The following is a 26,173-nucleotide window of genomic DNA, read 5'->3' as shown; positions in this document are numbered from 1 at the left end:
GGTTTCTGTGAGAAAGGCGACGTCTGGCAATGTAGTGTCGAGTAAGTTCCAGAGAGCGATGGCGTGACTGTGAACCGAGCGGGTGTTGAGTAGGATGCACTTCAGGTGGTTAGTGTCGGAGCTTTGTTTGGCGTTAGTGGGGTTGGTGTGGGTCTTGGTGCAGTCAAACTTGCAGGAGTGGCAGGCGAAGGGACCATGGGTGTGTCCAGGAGCGGCTTGGTAGCAGTTTTGGAGGCGGCCGGGGTTGAGTGCAGAGAGGGTGATGGTATCGTACGTAATGCGTGAGGGGTGAGTGTTACGGGGACAGGGGGACCTGCACTGGGTGCGGTCCAGGCGCGGACGGGCTTACCTTTGGCGCACCTTCGGCGTGACCGCTGCGCGTGGACGCTGCGCGTAGGTCCATCTGTTCTAAATGGAGAGTGAAGGGGGGCGGAGCGTGGGAGGGGCAGCTGGGAGGCGGGAGCGAGGTGGAGGGACGGTCTGGGACGGCACAACAAACAAAATGGCAGTAACAATAACAAATACTGCGAAGCAGGGTGAGATTGGGCACAAAGTAAGGGAACTGTTTCAGCAATGGAGCGCTATGGGTGATTTGAATGTCAAGGCAGCAGTGGTATAGCGCTACGCACTCAGCAGCTGGCGAGCAATATTACACACAGAAAAATCGATTTACAATACAAAGTAATGCCCAGCAGTAGAGCGAGTGATTAGCAGTGGGGAACGATTGAAAGCGCAACACAAAAGGATAGCAAAAACAATTATGAGTCACAAAGCGCAATCAGCACGATACCAGGAGGAGAGGAGGTGAGGGGAGCGACCGCTTCTGCACAGGACAGGACGGTCACAGTCCTCCACGAGGACGAGGGCAGCCTGTAGTCTCAGTGGGTGGGAGGGGCAGCTGGGAGGCGGGAGCGAGGTGGAGGGACGGTCTGGGACGGCACAACAAACAAAATGGCAGTAACAATAACAAATACTGCGAAGCAGGGTGAGATTGGGCACAAAGTAAGGGAACTGTTTCAGCAATGGAGCACTATGGGTGATTTTAATGTCAAGGCAGCAGTGGTATAGCGCTACGCACTCAGCAGCAGGCGAGCAATATTACACACAGAAAAATCGATTTACAATACAAAGTAATGCCCAGCAGTAGAGCGAGTGATTAGCCGTGGCGAGCGATTGAAAGCGCAACACAAAAGGATAGCAAAAACAATTATGAGGCACAAAGCGCAATCAGCACGATACCAGGAGGAGAGGAGGTGAGGGGAGCGACCGCTTCTGCACAGGACAGGACGGTCACAGCTCTCCACGAGGACGAGGGCAGCCTGTAGTCTCAGTGGGTGGGAGGGGCAGCTGGGAGGCGGGAGCGAGGTGGAGGGACGGTCTGGGACGGCACAACAAACAAAATGGCAGTAACAATAACAAATACTGAGAAGCAGGGTGAGATTGGGCACAAAGTAAGGGAACTGTTTCAGCAATGGAGCGCTATGGGTGATTTTAATGTCAAGGCAGCAGTGGTATAGCGCTACGCACAGCAGCAGGCGAGCAATATTACACACAGAAAAATCGATTTACAATACAAAGTAATGCCCAGCAGTAGAGCGAGTGATTAGCAGTGGGGAACGATTGAAAGCGCAACACAAAAGGATAGCAAAAACAATTATGAGGCACAAAGCGCAATCAGCACGATACCAGGAGGAGAGGAGGTGAGGGGAGCGACCGCTTCTGCACAGGACAGGACGGTCACAGTCCTCCACGAGGACGAGGGCAGCCTGTAGTCTCAGTGGGTGGGAGGGGCAGCTGGGAGGCGGGAGCGAGGTGGAGGGACGGTCTGGGACGGCACAACAAACAAAATGGCAGTAACAATAACAAATACTGCGAAGCAGGGTGAGATTGGGCACAAAGTAAGGGAACTGTTTCAGCAATGGAGCGCTATGGGTGATTTTAATGTCAAGGCAGCAGTGGTATAGCGCTACGCACTCAGCAGCAGGCGAGCAATATTACACACAGAAAAATCGATTTACAATACAAAGTAATGCCCAGCAGTAGAGCGAGTGATTAGCAGTGGCGAGCGATTGCAAGCGCAACACAAAAGGATAGCAAAAACAATTATGAGGCACAAAGCGCAATCAGCACGATACCAGGAGGAGAGGAGGTGAGGGGAGCGACCGCTTCTGCACAGGACAGGACGGTCACAGCTCTCCACGAGGACGAGGGCAGCCTGTAGTCTCAGTGGGTGGGAGGGGCAGCTGGGAGGCGGGAGCGAGGTGGAGGGACGGTCTGGGACGGCACAACAAACAAAATGGCAGTAACAATAACAAATACTGCGAAGCAGGGTGAGATTAGGCACAAAGTAAGGGAACTGTTTCAGCAATGGAGTGCTATGGGTGATTTTAATGTCAAGGCAGCAGTGGTATAGCGCTACGCACTCAGCAGCAGGCGAGCAATATTACACACAGAAAAATCGATTTGCAATACAAAGTAATGCCCAGCAGTAGAGCGAGTGATTAGCAGTGGCGAGCGATTGAAAGCGCAACACAAAAGGATAGCAAAAACAATTATGAGGCACAAAGCGCAATCAGCACGATACCAGGAGGAGAGGAGGTGAGGGGAGCGACCGCTTCTGCACAGGACAGGACGGTCACAGCTCTCCACGAGGAAGAGGGCAGCCTGTAGTCTCAGTGGGTGGGAGGGGCAGCTGGGAGGCGGGAGCGAGGTGGAGGGACGGTCTGGGACGGCACAACAAACAAAATGGCAGTAACAATAACAAATACTGCGAAGCAGGGTGAGATTGGGCACAAGGTAAGGGAACTGTTTCAGCAATGGAGCGCTATGGGTGATTTTAATGTCAAGGCAGCAGTGGTATAGCGCTACGCACTCAGCAGCAGGCGAGCAATATTACACACAGAAAAATCGATTTACAATACAAAGTAATGCCCAGCAGTAGAGCGAGTGATTAGCAGTGGCGAGCGATTGAAAGCGCAACACAAAAACAATTATGAGGCACAAAGCGCAATCAGCACGATACCAGGATGAGAGGAGGTGAGGGGAGCGACCGCTTCTGCACAGGACAGGATGGTCACAGCTCTCCACGAGGATGAGGGCAGCCTGTAGTCTCAGTGGGTGGGAGGGGCAGCTGGGAGGCGGGAGCGAGGTGGAGGGACGGTCTGGGACGGCACAACAAACAAAATGGCAGTAACAATAACAAATACTTCGAAGCAGGGTGAGATTGGGCACAAAGTAAGGGAACTGTTTCAGCAATGGAGCGCTATGGGTGATTTTAATGTCAAGGCAGCAGTGGTATAGCGCTACGCACTCAGCAGCAGGCGAGCAATATTACACACAGAAAAATCGATTTACAATACAAAGTAATGCCCAGCAGTAGAGCGAGTGATTAGCAGTGGCGAGCGATTGAAAGCGCAACACAAAAGGATAGCAAACACAATTATGAGGCACAAAGCACAATCAGCACGATACCAGGAGGAGAGGAGGTGAGGGGAGCGACTGCTTCTGAACAGGACAGGACGGTCATATATGAAACAAGAGGATTGGCAACATACACAACCCAGAGAGGAAAATGATAAGTACCCTGCCACCATCCAAGGTGACTTGTCGTAAGAAAATGTCACCTGACAAATGGTATCTTAAATAACTGACGCCACTAACTACAATTATGAATCCTCACAAAACAACTAATCTGGAGAATAATAAGTACATTCCTCCAGAAGACAGGCAATGCTGATTATACCAAGAATATCAAGGGAAGAAGAAAAAACTTCCATCATCAAAAGTGTCTCCGAGACGGGGTCTACAGATGCAGGTAAATGTCTATATGTAACATCACGGTCCACTGGGACCCCTGACTCAGGCTTAGCCCCCTCACCTAATAATATGTTAACAAAGCCCTCACTATATGGGAGAACAGGTTCATCCCCCTTTTGTCTCTGATAAAGGATCTCAAACAAAGGGTCTGTACACCTCTGTACTGTGGGCAGCTATAAATCTAAAACTGCAGCCTCTTTCCTCAGCATGTTCACAGAGGAGGAACTTGTCTCTGTGGCAGAGCCAGGGGGATGGAGTAACCCCGATGCTGGCGAAGAGTGCAGACCACAGGCCTCACCAACAGCTGTAAGCCAGTTCTCTTCTACCTGAAACACATCTGAAATGGGCCTAAAAAGTTCTGCCCCAGGTGAACCTCCTGACACATCTCCATGATGAGGAGCCACAAAATGAGTTGCTCCTTCATGTTGCATAGGAGATACCGCTCCTGCGGTCGAACGACGCAGAAGCAGCGCAGGCACAACGTCGACCGGATAGTTGAGAGGCAACTTCGACCAGTGCCACCGACGTCACAGTCGGTTGGTCAATGAGTAGCGTCGAAGGCAAAGACACTAAAGGGCTGTGAGCCTGCTCCAAGACGACGTCATCTGATGTCTGTCGACGCCGGTCCATCAACTCCGATGGACCAACAGTCACTGAGGAAAAATCCTTAGATGGTGCCCCACTCACCCCCTCCTTGCGACCTTGGGGTGCTCCAGAGGGAGATGGGGTTCCAAAGATGACCCATCAACGCCCCGGCTCCCAGGAACACAGGGAGGTGCGGTGCGGAGTCTCGAATGGCTTCCTCAACCATTGAGTGGGAGGAGCCCTGGGGGACGAAGTCACTCCACAGTCAAGTCTGAGACTGCGACCTGGACCGCCTCTTCCCTTTCGACGTCCTCTGGAACGGCTTCAGATTCTAGATTGACCCCGCTTCTATTCCCGGGACGACGAAGTCCGAGAAAGGCAAGCCTCTGAGGATCACGAAACAAGTGCTGCCATCAATATAAACCGCTGCTCCTTCAACGACTCCGGTTTTAACTTCTGGCAGGATCCACAATCGTCGGTGTCATGGTGTTCACCTAAACACCACATACAAATTGTATGCGGGTCCATCACCCACATCTGTTGGTTACAAGACCCACAAGGTTTAAAACCTGTCAACATCAGGCAAGGCCCACTGTCTCACCAAAACCAGGTGCCAGAGTAGGTCTGTAGAATGAAATGACTTTAGCAAACCGCTTTTCCGGATCCGCGTTACAGCGCGGAAAAGAAGAAACGGATGTCTGCGCACCGGAGGGCACTTATATGGCTCTACTGACGTCATATCCGGAGACGCCGCCACTGCGGAGTCATAAGACTCATTCCCATGGCGCGCAGAAGTACTGCTGAAACTTTTTCAGATCCAGACTGGTGCCTGGGGAGAATTCAAAGGTAAGGAATCTGAGGCTAGATGTCTCTATCAGATATAATCTTTAAACATAAATAGCAAGAAATATACTACTCGTAATGAACTATATTTGCAACACAAGATACTAAAAATAAAAATTAGACAATGATATTAAAATAGAAATTATTTATAACAATACTACAAAAATATGTAACACAAATATTTGAAATTAAACAAACTTTTAACATTAAACCACAAAAAATATATTAAATAAAAAAACATATGATAAATAAATTAGACAAATAAATTAGGCTTAGTATTCCCATTCCATCATGAGCAACATTAAGAAAGTTTTTGACTTTGGAGGGGTCAGATTATCTATTCCCATTCCTAACGTAAGCAACAGTTGGGAAAGTGTTGGACTTTTGAGGGATCATAACTACTATTCCTACTTCAGTGCAAGCAACACTATGGAAATGTTGAACTTCAAAAAGCACATATTTACTTTACCCAAACCTACAAAAAGAGAAATTAAATATACACATAAACACCCACACAAATATATGTGCAAGTGTGTATATGTATAGTTAATTTAAAAAGTACATTTAAAAAATATTAACCACAAATGTAAGTTAAATAAAATAAAAAAAAGTACAATATATTGCCAGATTATAAATCTATGCTAAAAATAATGAAACATAATAACTTATATAACAAAAGCTAATCAAAATCCACAAAATAATTTACAAAAAACATTATGTACAAGTAGATTAAGACTACATTTAAAAAACAATATTCGTACCTTCAGTATTCTGTCACACAATATTTTTGTCATTACAATATTTTGACACAATATTTTTCTCTCGATATTTTTGAAACAATAAAACATATTTTGACGAGTAGCTCAACTATGCGAGATCTGCCTAAATGAGTGATTACTCTGTGATAGAAGCAACCACATTTTGTGAAATCAGTGTCTTTGTATTTACATTTCCTGCCCATTTCCAGAGAGAACCATGAAGGAAAAAGAGGGTAAAGGGAAAATAAGTAGAAAATATAAGTGAAGGAAGATGCTATATACATTATGGTTCTCATTCATCTTTCATTTCGACTGGTCTGCACTTTGAGCTGACATTTATAACAACTTATAAAATCCTACTCCGTGGGTTGGAATTTATCGGGTCCCGAAAATAACTCCTATTTCATAGTTTGTCCCTAATAATAGGGACTCATGTGCATATTTTAATGCTTAATGTGTCAAAATTTGCCTATCCCAGTAACTATTGTGTTTGACTTGCCACAAAAAACTGCAAGAGCCGGGTTTTAGTATCAAACTCCCAATTTAGATATGTCTGGTACCAGGAACTACCATACATCTTGCAAGTAAACATTTCACTCGCTTTGAGGACATGGGCATCCGCAGAAATGTTTCCAGGGGGGGCAAAATGTTAACATCATCACCATCCTCCGACATGATGTGTTCCAGGTGGGGCATAAGAAACACTGGGGCGCAGAACTGGGATAGACTCAATTAAATGCCAGGAGTCCAGGACATGTGACTGACCCTGCCACAGGCCAACAAACACCACCTGTAGGGAAAATGCTAAACTTTCTGACAAGGTGCTTTATCTCTGTCTGCTAGGTGTGCAGACTTCAGGGTCCTCAATCCAACACCAATCAAGGCTGTCTTCAGCACAATATGATTTTCATCAGAATACTTTAAAACAGCCTATGATTAAAGCACCAGATTAAATATACTGTATGCACAGTGTATGTTAGGGATTATTTGTAGAACACATATTTACCAATATTGGCTTCTTGGTGCTAGAATTCATGATAACTTTTATCCAAAGTTAAAGCACAGCGTCAAAGTTAGTATTAAATAATGCATCAATCACACACGCTAGTGATTCGCCAATGGGTGCTCCCTTTACTAGAATTCCCCGGGCAGTGCTAAATTTTACACTCATTCAATTAATTTATACAAAATAAAATATATAGGTCCAAATGTTAGCTTTATTTTTTAAAAGAAACTTAGAGTCCCTCTACGTGTAGTCAATGTCAAACTGACAACGTGCCCACGTTTAGGGATACAATAATGGCCAGCTCCCTTATGCGGAAGCCCGGCACCATAAATGTGTGGCACATGCGGCGCCCGCAGCGGCGGCACATCACAGGTCCAGGGATGCTGAGTCTTACAGAGTGGTGGAAGTGGGGGAAAAAGTAGGGGAACAGTGGGCGGAGAATCAAAGGGCGGGAATAACCCAAGGATTGGATCTGTGGGTGGAGCCAGAGGTGTGGCCAGAATGCGCAGACATCCCAATTTTTAGTATTTGTTTGGCATTTCACTGCCCAGTTTAATCAACCAATGGATACACATGATTATTTAAGGTTATAATGAGTTATGGACATTAAAATATATTCACAAAGTGGGATATGCTTCTAATCACAGAATGTACCAAATACGATAAAATGTGGAAACACACGCCATTTGTCTCCGAGCCATGGAGTTTCTATCATCAGCACTACTCCCTTTTTCCACTACAGCAGTTTAAACATGAATGGCAAAATATCCTAGTTTGCAAATGTTTTCTCTAAAATTATAGCTCTGCCATATTTGCCTCATAATGCAAGATCTGCTGCATGATCTGACCATTTAAACTAATAAATTGTTTGTAGCTCAAACATATCAAAAGTTAATATAAAATGTGGCTTGTGTTGCTGCGGAGTGGATGGCCTATTGTAAAGGTTGACTGGTCACCTTTCTCACTGCTGAGTTTGTATGTTACACTGGTACTAATAAGGCAAAATCTTTCCAGAGACTGTTAGCATGTGTATAGACGTCAAAATAATAAAATATCTGAAAATATACTGCATTACGCTGCAGCCTTTTTTTAATGCATAATTTAATCAACACTACAGCATAATGTTGTCATCCTTTGCTGCATAAATAATTCCAGTGGCCGCATAGCAGGCAGCACATATTAAAAGTGCTTGTGAATGAAGCCGGTGACTAAGTTTACAAACTTAGTTTGGTGTGCGTGCAAATCCTGCATTGCCAATCCCTGCTGAGTTGCAGCTACTACTGCTGAAACAAGGCCAATGGAGGTACCTATGGGTGAGGCAGACTGGCCTCACCCATAGGTAAGCCATAGCACTGGTGGTGTCCTGTGCATTAATGTTTGTTAGTGCCCCCCAATGACCACCTCTGCCATGGATTCCCTCACTACCACCCTTTAACCCCTTCGATGCTTGTGACGGAACGGTTCCATCACGAGCGCCGGTTGGGCTGTGCTTATGACGGAACCGTTCCGTCACGGCCACGCCCGTTTCTTAGAACCTTCAGCACAGCGCGAGAATTCGCGCCGTGCTGAAGGTGTTAACTGTGCCCCCCAAGTTTCCATAACCACTCTCTCTCAGATGCATTTAATTTGATTTACAGCGCCACTCATACCATTGTAGGGTGTCGGAGCACTTTACATCACACACATTACACAGAGACAATCAATATGTCTGTAAATCATTGCATAGAAAATGTTACATAAGACTAAGGACTACAAGGTGTAGGAGTCACATGACAACCATACTAGTAGCCCATATAGTTTTATAGTGATGGTCGGAATTTAAAACGCAATACCATGGTTGGGGGTTCTCCTTAATAATCAGAATTGATTTCTGTCCAAAAGAACACTTTTTGGGACATTAGGATAATCAAAGACTGGGGGGGAGGGGAAATAACGCTCTAATTTATACCTTGCAGTTTGTATGCAGCTCTTAGATGACAGTTAATAGCTCACTGTTCTAAGTTAGGATTTTAACTTATAAACTGCAAGTAATAAAAGGATCTCTCTGACAAAAGCAGTAGCCCACTGACCTATTTACATTATGTGCACTATGTGATCTGCATGGCGCATGTTCTTGCAGCCGGTACATTAACCCTCTGAGCTACCTTTCCATGAGTCAAAACTTCCACTAGACAAAATTCTGATCTCTCTCTAGGAAGAACATTAATCACCAGAGTCATCATGACATTTTTATTGTTGCCGAAAATTGCTGGAGTCCAGGAAGAGGAAGGAGGCAGCAAGCGTATTTAAAACCATAATATACTTGCAAACATGATGCCTCCACCTAAAGTCTTTTTTTAAGAAAAACAAATGCTGACCATACACGAAATGTCTCACTTCTCCTTGTTTGGAGTGACAAATCCACTTTAGTTCAAGATTCGTCTGGTATTCTTTATTTATACCTTTTTAATTTTTGATTTTAAAGTTAGAAAATTGCTTTGTGCGAAAAAGACATACCACATGTATTTAACATATACTTAGTCAATCAACATATACATCATCACAAAACTATCATATATAGACGACAAAACATGAATTGGAACATATCATATATACATTAGCACAAAGATTTGTGCAACAACACAAATATTCATTGTTTGCACTATTCTTCTTTAGATGAAAAATTTTATTTACAAAGAAGAAAAAAGTATTTACAAAGAGGAAAAATCAGGTGGAGAAAAAAGCAATGTCCTAAACAATGCAAATGTGACTGAAAAGCTTAATCAATATTTCAGTCATTGAAGGAACGACTTGTTCCTGACTATTTGTTCAATACTTGTCTCCACTTGGCCGACGCGTTTCGAACTCGCTATTTTTAATTCGCGTGTTCTCATCAGGGCTGTATGACTTTATCCTGCATGGTTTGTGCAAAGATGAATAAAAAAAAGGGGAAATTTACATCAGTACCTTTATTGTATTTTCCAGCCTCTTGTTATTGCTCTCTAATACATTTTGATTACAAAATGCATACCTTAAAAAGGTCAACGCTGCTTCGTGGGGTTCAATTAGTCCATACGGAGATACCTGTCATAGTTTCTGAAATTGGAAAGAACCGGTAAAATTGGAATCAGTTTCGTTCCAGGCGGGAGCCAATTACCTGATGCCAAAAAACAAACGAGCACTCCATGTCCATACCTTGTTTATGAAAATCCCGTTTTTGAACTCGAAGTTCAATCAATCATCCGGTCTTTTGTCAGGGGCACCCCCTAGGGTCCTGTGTGCCTGCCTAGACAAAAAGATCATATTTAACCAGTCTGTCTATGCCCAGTTAACTTGTACTGCTAGTACCCATTGTTACCAAACAGAGTGTACCTGCTCGTCCCACTCGGCGGTGTGTCTTCTCACTTCTTAGGGCGGAATTTGCTCAGTGATTAGTACGGGGGGTTCGTTACCTAGTGGGCAGACAAGCGTACGGTTACATACAGCTTGTCCCAGTAGCGCATGTCCGCTATTCAGTGAAAGGGAAGTAAGGTCGATCTCACCTACCCAGTGCCTGCTGCTAAGGGCTACAATTCTCGCTCGCTGTTGATTTCCATCAATGCGCCATTTTGGGAAAGGGGGCGTGTTATTGAAACACCTCACCTGGTTGAGTGGCTCATGGGACATGTAGTCCATCATTCCAGGCATGTCCGCTAGTAAGTGAGAAGGAAGGTGGATGTGACCGACCCAGGGCCAACTGCTAAAGGCTACAATTATCGCTCGCTGACGATTTGCCTTTTTAGAAAGAGGGCGTGTTATTTGAACACATCACCTAGTTAGATGGCTTATGGGAACTGTAGTCCAACATTATATTGACCGGACATTCTGTGACATTTTTGAGGACCTCTACAGTCTCGAAATTTCTGACATAGAGTTCAACCCAGTCTGTAGGCTGTTGAACCTCAAAATCAGATAGGCTTCTTTTTTCAGTAAGGCATCATCCACATCCTGGACTCTTTTGGTATGTCCTATTGTGTACAATACTGTCCATTTAAAATCCATTTCTGAGTGGCCTTGTTCAATGAAGTGTTGAACCATGGGAGCAGACACGACTTTATTTTTGATGCGCGATCTATGTTGTGTGATGCGAGTGTTGATTTGCTGATTCGTTTTACCGATATATAGTTTGCCACAATTGCAAGTGATTGCATAAACCACGTTCTTGGTCCTGCAATTGCTGAAATCTTCGTTTTTCCATTTTATATTCCTATGAATGAATTCACTGCCCTCGATTGTTGTCTCACAAGATACACAATTTCCGCATCTATGGTGACCTTTAATCTGTTTTAGCCCCCAAGCTGAAAGTAGATCGTGCTTGGGTTTTTCTATCCTTACATCTGCCCGGACAATTTGTTGGCCTATGCTTCTGTTTTTTTTAAAAGCAAAGATTGGTCTAGGAAATGGGCATTCCAGCTCTTCTAATAGATGCCAGTTTCTGAGTATAGTTTGTCGAACCTGATGGGTGTGAGGGCCAAACGTTGTGACGCAAACCATTTTCTGTAGGTCTTTTTTCTCCTTGCGTTCAAGCAGGCTCTCGCGCGGGGTATAACGCGCCCGCTTTCTTGAATGTTTCAATAATTTTTTGGGGTATCCCCTTGCGATCATTTCCTCACAGAACTTTTGGGAGTGCAAATCGTATTCCCCAATCTCTGAGCAGTTCCGCCTGATTCGAAGCAGCTGCCCATAGGGAAGATTCGTTCTCAGATTCCTTGGATGTGCACTCTGATGGTGGAGGATGGTGTTCCGGTCTGTCTTCTTTTTCAACAGAGATGATTTTAGACAGCCATCAACACAACTTATCTCAACATCTAAGAAGGTCATCTTTGAATTACTTTGCTCCATGGAAAATTTTATGTCCTGATGTTTATTATTCAACCAGTTGTGAAAATCTATCAATTCGGTGTGACTCCCCTGCCACAGGAGCCACACGTCGTCGATATATCTGAGCCACTGTTTTATATGTTTTTTGTACGGATTGTTATTCTCCACGAACCTATTTTCATATTCGGCCATAAACAATATCGCCATCTCCGGCGCATAAGGACAGCCCATGGCTGTCCCCTTGATTTGTGCAAAAAACTCCTCATTGAACCGGAAATAGTTCTTCTTCAATGTGAGTTCTGCAATTTCCAGAATAAATGACGTAGGGACCCTATGGGGTCTTGTCCTTCTATCAAGGTACAGCTCCATTACCTCAAGCGCTTCACATTGAGGAATTTGCGTGTACAGTGATGTCACGTCCATCGTAACCATGATCTCACTGGCGGGAGTAAATTCCATACCTTCAATTTTTACCAAAAAATCTGTGGTGTCTTGGAGGTAGGACTTCACTTCACTCACAAAGGGCTTTAGGAAAAAATCCACGTACTTGGATAGTGGTTCCAAACACGAGTCACACCCTGAGACGATCGGACGTCCAGGGGGCTCGGCAGGGTTTTTGTGTATCTTTGGGAGGAAATATAACAGTGGTATGCGGGGGAATTTCTTGATAAGAAAATCCTTTTCTTTCTGTCCCACATAACCACCGTCATATCCCCTTTGGATCAAATCAGTTATTTTAGATTGTATTTCTTTGGTTGGGTCCACCGCTAGTTTCCTCCTATACCAGGTTTGATTGTTGACCTGTGATTCTCCTTCAATCAGATATTTATCCCTAGGCCACAACACCGTTGCTCCGCCCTTATCGGCCGGTTTAACTATGATTGAGCGGTCCTCACTGAGGCCCCTTAGTGCTGCCTGTTGACCTTTACTTAAATTTGGCTTGACATACCTGTTATTTTTCTCAAGTTTGTTGATTGAGGATAGAACCACTTGTTTGAAAGCGTAGATCTGTTTGGGGATATTCTGATGGGGAACGAACGTGGACTTGTTTCTCAACCCTGTTGTTTCATTATCAATACTCGATGGCTGATTATTGAAGAAGGCCTTCAGCCGTATTTTGCGGCAAAAGGCAATCATTTCCATTTTTGTTCTTGTGAAATCAGTTCTTTTATTGGGAACAAATTTCAATCCCAAATTTAACACAGATTCTTCATCTGTTGTTAAAATTCTACTCGACAGATTAACTATAGTCGAGGGAACCGCTACGATTTGTAGGTGTTTTTCCGAGTGCGCATCTCCCATGGTATTGTTTGTCTGGGTTTCCCCTGCTGGCCCTTCTCTAAAAAAGAGACCTGCTTCTTGTTGTTACTGCCTCTTGCTTCAGAGCCAAATGAGTCCGATGAGGATGATGTCTCTGAAAAAGTTTTAAATCGGTTACGGGAACGTCCCTGGTAATTGTATAGGGCCCCCCTCGAATCCGACTGAGAGTAATAATCGTCCTTCAAGAACGGGTATGCTTTCTCAAGGGTAAAAGATTTAGAATCCCTTTCGTATTGAGTAGTTTTATTGTTTATCGCAGTGTCTTTAAAAGACAGGATCTCTTTTTCAATTTTTTCAAGGAGTGCCTTGGCATCAGGAATCAGCTGACTATCCTGGATACTTTTAGTTAATTCCTCAATTTCTTCTGGTTCTTTTATGCACAAACGTTGTGCTGTCTCAATCGTGTGGACCATAAGGTCCCTGCTACATTTTGTGTTTATGCAGCTAAAACCCTTTTTGTATTCTGCACAAAGCAATTTTCTAACTTTAAAATCAAAAATTAAAAAGGTATAAATAAAGAATACCAGACGAATCTTGAACTAAAGTGGATTTGTCACTCCAAACAAGGAGAAGTGAGACATTTCGTGTAGGGTCAGCATTTGTTTTTCTTAAAAATGTACATATGGTCCAGCTGACCCTACGTCCCAGGACCTAATTCCCCTTTTCATAAAGTCCACCTAAAATCAGCACCCGGTGCGATCACACTGGTTGCACTGCCCTAGAGCTGGCCGTTCTCAAGGGTCCTGTGACCTCAGTGACTGTTGTTCTAGTGTGTGCTGCTTCATAGGCCTGCCCGCAAGACTGGAGGTGAACTTCAGTATGGATAGTGGTGGACAAGACTTGAAGGTTAACCTACACTTATCATGCTCGGGTCCACCTGCTGGTGCGAAGACACCAGGACTTCTAAGGTGTTGCGAAGCCCTCTAAGGTCTAGCATGCGATTGTGCTCTTGCAGGAGAGTGGTCTGGTGGACTGGTTATTAAGGCTGAACCTGGTTCCCAGTTCCAAATTTAGCAGCTCTGACCATAGTGCCACATCCTCTCCCCCACTGAACACCGTACTGCCCCACTGAGAAAAACTCCCACTGTCTTCAACTACAACCCAATTGTTGCCCGCTATAAACACCTGGATGCAGCTCAATTTAAATTACGCACTAGACAAGACCAATATGCGGCCTACAAAAAAAAAGTAACAACATCCTGGAAAAAGCAAACACTTGTAGGGAATGCAAAATTTAGCAAACCATGGGAAATGTAAGCAGGAACAACATGGTTACCTTAATGCTTTTGCACTCACTATTCAGAAATCAGTGAGTGCTTTTGCCTGAAAAGTGAAGGACACTACTACAGGGCCCTGAATGGGCCCATTTCAGTGGCCATTGCTTATATCCTTACAAACGTAAGCAGTAGGGTAAAAAGACCACGTCCCTGGACGCAGAGCCATAGCACACATTTTGTTTTCCAATCCACACATTGTAGTACCTCCAGGATTGGTGCACTAGTTCCAAGTCCAGGGAAAACAAAGACAAGAAAACAAAAATAGTGCTTCACTGGCAAACTCTGTAAAAGTGGCGCTAATGTGTTTCAGTGTGAATAAAATCAGTTTGGCCAGTTTGCTACCACTCTGTCTTACTTTATTTAGTTATTTATCTATTTTTCATATTTTTGGCCTTTTATTCCCAGTGCTGCACTTTGGAATTAAAATGTCAGAAAAATATGACATTTCCAGCAAAAGTGTCTTTATCTTTTGGATCCATTTCACAGGGAAGTAAATAAAAGAAAGGAGAGGAAAGAGAGTGAGAACCCCGTCTTGAAGTCACAGTTTTCATGGGCGTCTGCAGGGGGGGCAAGGAGGGTTGCTCCAGGGGGGCAAGCGCCCCTCCTTGCCCCCCCTGCGGACGCCCATGTTTGAGGACCTAACTAAAGTCATACAAAGACTATATCAATTCTGGGCAGAGATTATGTACCATCACTTTAAAGGCCACTACAAACCAGCTCCTAACATCAGAATGGGGCGTCAAGGGCCAATAATCAGAATATAGGAGCCACACAATACTGTCTAGGAATAGAGGCTGCCGCATGCTGATAGACTCTCTCATAAGTCTGACTGCAAATTCATTAAACTGTAGTGTCTCCAAAATGTGAAACAGATGGCCACTCCACCACAGAACTGGCACAACTGGTGCACAGTCAGGCTGCTGAATATTCAGTCTAGAAATTTGCATCACTGTTGTGTGTTTCTAGCACTTCCCTACACTTGTGATAGTGGACGCAGTGGAAAGTGGTGTCTTCTCAGTCTGCACCGGGGAGCTGCATCACTTACCCGGATCGCGGAGATCTTCGGTCAGCTCGATCTCCAATTTCAGTTGTTGGCAGGTGTTGTTCTCCACCTGCATCACGTTGTACATTCTCAGAATCTGAAACCAACAGGGAAAGCCAAAAGTTAGGCATCTGTGTCACACAGTAGGTTGCAAGAATGTTTCTTCGGGTCGTTTGGCCATTTAACAACATTGACAAAGCTGACTACCTTCTTCAAACACATAAACTGTGTAAAAGACAGATCTGCACATGTTCCTTCCCTTCACCACCAGTGCCAAAGCTGGGTTAGCTGCCATCCCTTCCCTTCATCACCAGTACTTGAAATGGGTCTATCCCAGTGGCGGCTGGTGACATTTGAAAGTGGTGTGGCATAAGCGTTGGGCATAATTTTTATGTAGCAAGTGATGTGAATAAGTTCAATGGACAAACCTGTGGTCCAGGGTGAGTCCCTCTCCCAAGAAAGTAATTAAAAAAAGATTGGCAAATGGTGCATTTCAAAGCAAGTGAATGAAGCGAGAAAGCAAGGCTTATAAAGCAGGGGAAACGTATAGTCTTGAAATATTAAACACCTTAAAAATTGCACCATATCTTCCTGCATTGATATGTTCAACAGTAACTGTAATGTGTAAATGTACAGCATGACAACTATAACCTGTAAAATATATGCTTGCCAATTGTCTTGCACTGCATGCAGCATTAACTTTGGAAAGATATGCTCTAACCAGACTTTTAGAAGCACCCACAGATGCTGGCTGAAACCAGTCACATAGATACAAGTGCAGAGAGGGCCTTAAGTGAGATGGAAAAAGTGGGGGCTCTCTATAAAAGAACATGTAAGATACATTTCTGTGATTCCCGTAGTGTGCCACCTGACCAGTGTTTTGGTTTCTCTCTGAGATGTAATTTTATCCAGATACATGACACAACAACACCTTAAATCTGTCAGTATGATTGGCTTTGTCACTGAGTGTTAGCTGTTTAAGATACATGAGTAACATAAATAATTAACATTGAAAATGTTTAAATTCTGAAATAGTGAGTCTGCGAATTAAATAGCATTGAATCCTGTGGAAGAAGTTTTCGCCTTCGGTTTTGTGTGCTTTATGTTAGATATGCATCTTCTTTTTCTCTGCATATCTTGTCCATCTGCACATCTTCAGTATCCTCTTTTCACTCTTCCCCGAATGCACTTCCTTGTATTTCTGTCACTTCACCGCCCTCAACAAGCACTGCAGTCCCTCAAATTTAAGCATTTTAATTTCTCTTATTTTTGACTTGCAAATATTTTGACATTTGTGTACACCCTTCACAAACATATCCACAGAATTTCTGTTGCAAATGGAATACATAAACGTGTGCTCTGCAGAGAGGCCAACCCACTGACACGTACTTTGTTTGGCTTCAGCCTTAATGCCTGAATGCTCAAGCCTCAAAGTATGCACAGAAGAAAATACAGATAAACAACATTATAAAATAGCTAACTATTGGGGAATGCAAAATTAAGTAATCATGTGAAGTAAGAAAGAACTAAATCACTGAAATGCATTCCCTTGACGTTTTTAACATTAATTGTTTGCAAGTCAATCCATGTTTTTAGCTTCAGGGTTTACTTAGGGTTTACTTAGGGGCATGAAGACAGGGTCAGTTTAATATCATACATCAGAGAACTGTCCACTGTAACCACAGTAAGCACATATCTCTGGCTTTGGGCTTGACTTGGTTATTTGAATCAACTTCGCAAGGGAACAAGAAATCTGCTCCTTATTTGGATCCATTTCATGGGCAACAATGCTGCAGCTCCACTTCTAACAAGGCCAGCGATCTGCAGCAGAGGGCATGGGGTGTCACAGTGGGGGAGGTTAACTTGCAAACACTTACCATTACAGAGAACAAGGCACTGGCTTAGGCGTCCTTGCATCCACTCTCATGTATGACGATAGGGTGATATCTATGCCTTTGAATGACAGATGTCTGAAATCGCGCTGGGATGAAACCATGACGCTGATTGCATTATTGGCCTACAGAGTGCATACAACCCTAGACCACAATAGCAATGAAGGGCTTTAAAACAGAAAGCACTTCATCGTGCATCACAGTTAAAGTTGATTTAGTGCGTGGCTTCTGTCTCCTGCTTCAGAGCGAGGTGGACACAAGGAGATGATGGACAGAGCACTGAAACTTTTCAGACACTCAGACAAGGCAGCCTGAAACAGACAACCCAGACTTAAATACATTAATTTATTTAGAGGTACGATCTCATCTCTAAATAAATTGATCTTTTTAATATGTTTTTATGTACATGTGTAGGAATTTCAGAGAGGCGCAACCCCTGGTCTATCCACTTTCTGCCTGTATACACTCACTTCGGCCCATACACTGGTCTACAGGTGATCAGCAAGTACAAATATCTGGCTATTATTAGGGCTGCCTTTGATCACTATTGGGTTGTTCATGTAAAACGCTAGCTCCAACAGAGAACAGTGACAGCACTCTAGGTCACAAAGATGAAGTCGAGAACGGCAGTGAGCCTTTACATGAACTGCTGTATGGATCTGAGAAAGGTGGTTTGGTCGAGGGAGCTAGTCTTCCCATTGATAAACTGCTGGTGGAGTGCAGCATTTTTCACCTGTTCAATAACCCCTGGCTTGAAGCATGGCTGAGAATATGATACTGACAGAGGCAAGAGCCTGTATCGGCAAAGTTTAAAGTATAGCATAAAGGATTGCTTCATGGTAGACACTGCCAATACACAATGCTCCCAGAGTTAATGGGTAAGCCATGGTGTACTGGTTCTTCACTTCGGTAACAACTTATCTGGACTCTACCTACCCGCAAATTCCTTACCTTAGAATTATCCCCTGGTGTCATACTGGACCTGGATATTTATTCTAGCAGCACCCCGGTGCACTTGCAGGTCCACGCCGGAAGTGACATGCACAGTGCCTATATAGGCGTCACCCCAGCACGCTAACGTGAGTTTCTTTTCCAACTTTCCACACCAGGATCATGGAGCCAAGAACAACACAGACCACTGGTGTGTAAAACTTTAGCCCTGAAAGGGAGTAACAGTCCTGTCCCTAGACATCTATTTGCAAAGCAGGATGGATGGGTGGGTCGGTACAGAATCTGCAGCTAGATAGAGTCTCTGCCAGATAAGGCATTACCCAAGGTAAGGAACTTGTTCATCTGATAGAGACATTTAGCCGCAGATTCCTTACCTTAGACTAAATACCCAAGCAATGACTCCCAGGAGGTGGTTCTGCAAAGCAATTTCATGCTGAAAGGGCAAAGTACCAGTCCCGACTGAAGTGACATGCACAGTGCCTATATAGGCGTCACCCCAGCGTGCTAATGTCAGTTTCTTTTCTGATTTTCCACGCAAGGGTCATGGAGCAAGGAAGAACACAGACCACTGGTGTGTAAAACTATGGCCCTGAAAAGGAGTAACAGTCCTGTCCCTAGAAATCCATTTGCAGAGCACGGTGGATGGGTGAGTCGGTACAGAATCTGCAGCTAGATAGAGTCTCTATCAGATAAGGCATTACTCAAAGTAAGTAACTTGTTCGTCTGATAGAGACATTTAGCCGCAGATTCCTTACCTTAGACTAAATACCCAAGCAATACCTCCCGGGAGGTAGGTCTGCAAAGCAATTTCATGTTGAAAGGGCAAAACAGTCCGTCCCGAAGGACCTGACTGTTCAGGCAGTAGTCTTTAGCTCAGCATGCTGCTGCCAGGCTGATATCTAGGACTGGAACCCAACTTTCTAACGCAGTGGTCAGAGACTTTGCTCTGAAGGCATAAGCACACAAACCTTCTGGGTGTTGCTTCTTGGCAAATGCATAGCAGATTTTAATGGAGAGCACGATCCATCGTGAGAAAGTCCATTTCTGCCAGGACGTCCCTTTCTTGGCCCTGGAATACCCCATGAAAAGTTGATTGTCTACCCGGAACGGTTTTGTGCTGTCAAGTTATAAAGACAACGCTCATTTTGGGTTCAGCCGGTAGAGGTGTAAATGGTAGGCAAAATGATGGACTGGCTTATGTGGAAAGGTGTGACTATCTTCGGTAAGAAAAGTAGTTTGTCAGGGAAAAATGAAATGTAGGGAGGCTGTGAGGATAGTGCCTGTAATTCACTGACCCTCAGGGCAGATGTAATATCCACCAGAGAGGCTGTCTTGATAGTGAGGAACCGAAGAGGGCAAGAAAGAAGTGGCTAAAAAGGAGCACACATCAAGAACGTAAGAACCAGGAAGGTCCCATAGAGGCATAACAAAGGGAGCTGGTGAAGACGTGTTGCAGACCTTTAAGAAACCTATTTTCTATAGTTTCAATAGGGGATTTTAAAGAGAGATTGCTGATCTGGCACCGCAGAAAAGTGGAAAGGGCAAATATATAACCCGTAAAGGTGCCCAAAGGCGAGCCCTGCTGGGCCAGGGATAGCACAAACATAAGAACCTGAGAAAGGGGATCAGATTCTGGATCAACCTGTTTTTCAGCACACCATGTCACAAATGTAGTCCAACGGCCGTTGTATACCCTTTTGGTGGAGGGATACCAAGCTGCCAAGATGACCTTATAGACTTTGGGCAGGAGGTCGAAAGCTGTCAACTGTCACCTCTCAATCTCCACGAATGAATGCTAGGGTCTACAGATTTGAGTGGAGAACCTACCCAGTTTCTGCAACAGAAAATCCTCCCAAAGGGGGAGCCTGATTGGAGGACCTACAACCATGCTCTACTGCTCGAGATGCCAAACTCTCTGAGCCCGGTCAGAAGATACAAGGATAACTTGGGCCAGGTTGTTCCTGATCTTGAGAACTCTCTGGTATGGGCAGAAAGGCATACAGGAGACTTGAGCTTCACTTGAGATCAAAAGCGTCTCCGAACAAGAACCACCTTGGAAACTCCAGGGTGCAAAACTGCTGACATTTTATGTTGTCTGCAATGGCCCACCGTGAACCGCAGGTAACACCTGTGGGGAGGCAGGATGGGAATTTGGAAGTATGGGTCCTGCAAGTCCAAAGCTATCATTCAGTCTCCCGTATTGAGGGCAAGCAGAACTTGAGCAAGCCTTTTGAATTTCTCCTTTTCACCAATAAATTGAGAAGGTGCAATTCTAGAATAGGAACACAACCTTCTTCTGAAGCCAGAACCCTCTCTATGGCTCCCTTAGCCAAGAGAACTGCTGCTTCCTGTCAGAGTAATGAGAGATAGGCCTCCATCAGCCTGTTGCACGTGGGTGGCATGGGTGGAGGGGTGGTCACGAAGGGGAGGGAGTAGCCTCTTTGGACAATCTGGAGAACCCAGCGGTTGGTTGTTATCTACCTCCAGTGGTGCAGTTGATGGCGTATTCTGCCTCCCTCGGATTGCCCATGATGGTTGAAGTGTGAAGTAAAGGGGCTTTGAAGCTGCAGCTACTGGGGGAGGGGTGGACTGGCCCAACCTTTGGCTGACTACCTACAGGCTCTATGCGTACTGTAGCCTCGGCCAAGCCAGGTTTGGGAAGCTTGTGTATTGTGGTTGCTGGTCGTGTAGAGACACAGCTGGAAGCCCCTTTGTGGTCACAAAAGAAGCAAAAGGCGGACTGAGGTTGGCGAGGGTTGCTTGAAATGCCCAAGGACCTGGCCATAGCTCTGCTATCTTTAAAGCTCTCCAGCGCTGGGTAAAGCTTTTTTTCCAAAGAGATGGGAGCCTGGACAGCCACCGAAAAGACGGTCATCCTCAGCCAGGAATCATGGCACAGATAAAGAAACTGCTCTGCCTAACGAATCAGTCATTTCAAGCCCATAACAGATTGTGAACTTTGCTGTGTCCCTCCCATCAGCCATAGCTTGATAGAGTACGACATCAGGGACCACAGACTGCACCTTCACAACAGGATCACAAAGTGAATGGGTGTAACGGCCCAAAAGGCATGTGGTGTTCATGGATCACAGTGCCAGGCTGGTGAAATAAAACATTTTCTTGCCTAATGTGTCCATCCTCTTGGATTCCCTATCCAGGGGTGTGGTACTGGTATGGAATGTGCCAGGATTTACACAGGAAGTGGAGGCTTGGAGCACTAAACTCTGCAGGGTAGAGTGCTGGGTGAGGAAATTGGATTACCATGGAGGGGGGCAATGGTGGCGGGCAATTATCCAGTTCACTGGAGCCTGTGTGCAGGGCTTGAATCAGGGCCCAAGCATTAAAAGAGAGAAGAGGTTCTTTGGGGGTGCCTAGCGGCTGAAGCACAGAGCATAGCTGAAGATCCATGACTTTGACCCCCCTCCTAAACACCATAGCAAAGGAGGCTCCCTTCTCCATAGTCACGGTAGGAGGAGAGAACAGGGCAGTATCTTGTGAGGTGTCCAGTCCACTGACATCCGCAAATTCCTCAGACCAATCCTCATCTCAAGGCACCAGAGACAAAAAAGGTGAGGGTCCATCTCAAATATTTGTTTGTGACATCCAGCCTTCCTTGTTGAATACCTCCCACACCAGGAGATCAGTCTCAAAAACTTTGACAAAAAGTTGAAAAGAGACAGTCAAAAAAAGACTGAGTGTAGCTCCATCCGGATCTGCGCTGACTGGCGTGGAAAGAAAAGAAGTGAGGTCAGCATGTTGTGGTGGCACTTTTATAGACCCACACACACATCACTTCTAGCAAGGACAACGCTATGCAAAGCTGAAGAGCGCAACCTACCGACGCGTACAGATACTGCTCACAAAGATTATCCAGTCTGATGCCTGGGGATAATCCTAGGGTAAGGAATCTGCGGCTAGAAGATACTAGGCTCACTCCACCAGGTAAGCCAAGAGCTAGTGACTAACACCAAAGGATACCTACAGCGAGGGCCCTGACTAATCATACTAGCCAGCCTCATAGAGCACATGGTGCATCTGACACACACCGGACTTAATGGGGCGATGAAAACCAAAAATCACCTCCCAAGCAAGGTATGGTTCCCACACATGGACGAGATGGTAGAGACTACCATACATTTGTGATAATGGTGCCAAGTAGCTGGTCCCCTTGACCCACCAGTGCTTCTGCTTACACAACATACTCGTCAACAATTGTGGACATGTGCCAGCCTCAATTTTGGCTGCCTCCCCATTGCGCGGTACACCCTCGTCCTAATAGATGATTACACCAAATACCCTGAGGTGGAAATTGTGACCTCTCAGACAGCCAGTGAGACCCTGCCAGAACTCAAGAAGATGATGTCCAGACACGAGTTATTGAAAGAATTCAGGAAACAAAGTGGTCCACCCTTTCTCAGCCAGGAATTTGCAAAATATGTACACTCTTGGAACACTAAACATAAGAAGGTGACCACACTGTGGTCCTAAGCCCATGGGGAGGGCGAGAGGTTCATGCGGATGTTTAAGAAAGTAGTTTGCATATCCCATGCTATAACGAACAACCCCTTGAATGGGCCATATATGCCTATTTACTGGAGTCCTGCCAGACACCACATTCCACTTCATACAAGCCCCAGGATGTGCCATCATGGGTTGAGTGATAGTGGATACCATTCTCCATAGTCCACAGTGGTGACCTCCCCCTATTGACTACCGCCAAACACTGCAGAAGAAGAATGCTACCAATCAAAGGGGGAGCATCCACTGAGGGGTCCGAGAGTCAGATATTCGGCCAGGAGATCCAGTGTACATTAAGGACTGGTATCCCTAGAGCAAATTTCGAGCTCCCATTTGAACAATACCTGTGGGTCGTAGTCCGGCAGAAAGGAACCATGGTCACCGCACAGTGCGAAGGACAAGAGGTCACCAGGAACATATTTATTTTTCCAGCTTACCAAAGCAGAGATTGGCAATGAGATGGCCCACCCTGGGAACTGATGAAGGGGCCACAGCACAGCCAGTATCCTGGACACCGTTGATGAGTGAACCCGAGTTGGATCCTCTCGAAGTAATCGCCAATCCCTCAGCACACTGCCTGTCCCTCACGGCACAGATCCAGGTAGGCTGGAAAGATCACAGCAAATATCATCGGAGATAGAACGTGTTGCCTTACCTCCAGGTCAAAGAGTCTGTACTGCAAAACTATGACTCATGTTCGTATCCCAAACCTCAAGTTTTAACTTGTTGGTTTAGTTATGGTTGCGTAGAAATGTAGTGTTTCTCGATTGGGTAACACACCGAGGGGACTGCACCATGTGGAAAACATCACCTACCCTGCCCCAAGGGAAGTACATGCGACATGTATCTTATAACCAACATGGCTACCGTGTCCGTGAGCTTGTGCCAGAGGCCGAGACGTGTTAAGGCATGGGCAAATAGGCCCAGGCCCAGGGCATCAGCCTTTCAGGAGCACCGTGATAGAGCCATCTCTGTTCAGCAGGGTCTTTCTCTGATGCCCTTGAATAATTCTTTCACAGATTGTTTCAAATATTAAATAACGTTTTCCTTTAATTTATGTTTAATGTGGCAGATTTATGGGAGCCTATTTCAGACAAGTTGCAGAGAAATGCTTGTTTTTCAACACAATATAACATTCATAAAAAAAGTATTTTAGATTAAAACAGAACTTCACATATGAGAAATGGGAGAGGTCACAAATATTATTTGCAATAATATTAGTCAGCTGCTGCGGTATTGTAATACTGAAAACAACCACCGCTATTCCTGAGTTTCAGATAAAAACACATTTAAAATATTGACGAGTGTGCCTGTGCCCTGTCAGTAACCTGGCCAAAGAGGGCATGAAAGAGCTGAAACTGGATCATAAAGTCAAAGCTGTTCTGAATAGGTACCCCCAAATTATACTTGGCCGATGGCTGCCGAAATCCTTAAGATTTCCCTGGACAGATGTCTGTGCGAAAAAACCCGCTGGGAGCCCCCTGGGCTGCACTCCTCCCAGGATTGGGCCTGGGACTTAAAGTGCCCTGACAAGTCATGTGCAAGGCACCAGTACAGCAGGCTTCTGACTTTGATCTAAGCTTCACTGTGCAGATGACGTAGGATCAGAAGCCGTGCAGGTCCAACCAATGAGAAGAGAATGGGGCCTCCTATATGCTTTATCGAGGCATGGGGGGATATGGGGGCTTCCAGAGGAGGATTCTACCCACCTTGCAACCGAGACCACACACGTGCCCCTTTCCAAAGAACTACATTGCGCTTTTAAACTGTTACTGCTCCAGTTTAATGCAAGGGACTAAATTCACGAACGCAATCTGGACCGTAAACATACGTTTTAGGTGCAGGAAAACCAAGAAGCACGGAGTCAGGAGGGCTATATCTGGCTGAGATTACTCTTTGCCCGACTCGTTCGTTATCAGGCCATTAAAAAGATTAAACAGACCATGCTCCTTCCGGCAACTAGATGGCCCTTTTGAACTATTAAATAACACCTAATGCTAGTTGATGGTGGTCACCAAAGCCGCATGACACCGCCAGTGACGCGATAGCCTTGAATTAGTATGAATGCCCCCACAAGGAACTGGATGGGCACCCTCAATAATGCTCATGAAAGACTATAAGACACCTTCACTTAGAATATTACTCTCTTGTACTATTCATTATTTATTATTTTAAGTGATGTCTCTGGCCCTTAGAGAGTGCTCAGAAAATGCCACTGGACGCACTAAACCCACTAAGGCCTTGATTACAGGTTAAGTAATACCGCACCATATATTTTCAATTCCACCCAGTAAATGCGGGTTTGGCACCCATAGCGATACGTTTTTCCAAGTCTCGCTGAATTGTTCCTTAAAACTCAGAAAGAACCTCCTATTTGTCAGCCACTCACTGCAAGTGTGGTGATGGATGAGGTAGAGTGACTTGAGCTGTCAATTCCCTCTTCTACGAGACAAAGGAATCCAGTTCCATTCTGCATCCACGGCTGCCATCTTGGATTATGTAGTCCATTACCCATCATCCGACCTTCCTGTCCCAGTCTCAACATATCCGAGGATATACCAAGCCAATAAAATGCACTAACTAACTTATAGGGCACAGTGAGAAACTTTACTTAACTCTTACAATTACTCCATTACAGTACCCAAAACAACATAAACACATTTCTAGACTCTGGAATTAGATAAACCCATTCAATAATTAGAAATAAATGTCTGAGGATGTGCCCAGGTTTCTTCCTACAACTCTCAAGAACCGAATCACCACCCGCCTCAGCCCAGGAAGCTGATATCACCCTTGCTGACCTGCCTTGGTCATCCTGAGAAGGGGTCACACTGATAAGACCTGTAACCCTGAGTAAAAAACCCTTTCACCCACCTACTTAAAGTAGGAGCAGACACCTTTTTTCATTTGTTGACTGCTCCACATGAAACAAACTAGGAATTAGACAGATTGAAAGGTGTTGTCTTTGGGATTATATTAACAAATTCTGATCTCGAAGAAGATGGAAAAACTGAGGCACTCCTCCTTAGAAAAAGGATATCTCAACTACACTTAAGAATGAGTTTGGGATCTACCAGAAGTACACCCCTGTATGGAAAAAACCGCAAAGAAGGGAACGTAATCAAAAGGCCAGATAACTCCATCGGTCTTCTGGCAGAAGTAATAGGTAAGAAGATAAGTGCTGGAAACTAGCATCTTCCTGTGGTTCAAGTGGAGTCAACTGAAGGCCCATTAATCACTCTCACCAAACCACAGGTTGAACCCAGATTTGTGAATGGCCTGCTTCCTGAGTCTAAAACTCTTAAGAAGGAGATCCACTAATGTAA

At 44.9% G+C, this 26,173-nt stretch overlaps 1 protein-coding gene across 1 annotated transcript in view; it reads right to left on the bottom strand.

The window, feature by feature from the left end:
• Positions 1-26,173, bottom strand: part of LOC144756224 (complement C4-like) — a 1,111,910-nt gene that overhangs the window by 244,600 nt on the left and 841,137 nt on the right. Inside the window, exon 32 of the mRNA XM_078645841.1 lies at positions 15,490-15,583. Coding sequence (XP_078501967.1) covers positions 15,490-15,583 — 94 coding nt within the window. The remainder of the gene's footprint in view (positions 1-15,489; positions 15,584-26,173) is intronic.

Source organism: Lissotriton helveticus, chromosome 5_1 (assembly GCF_964261635.1).
Source record: "Lissotriton helveticus chromosome 5_1, aLisHel1.1, whole genome shotgun sequence".
NCBI classification, from domain to species: domain Eukaryota; kingdom Metazoa; phylum Chordata; class Amphibia; order Caudata; family Salamandridae; genus Lissotriton; species Lissotriton helveticus.
The sequence above is the reverse complement of the archived record's forward strand: the minus strand, read 5'-3'. Positions and strand labels throughout refer to the sequence as shown.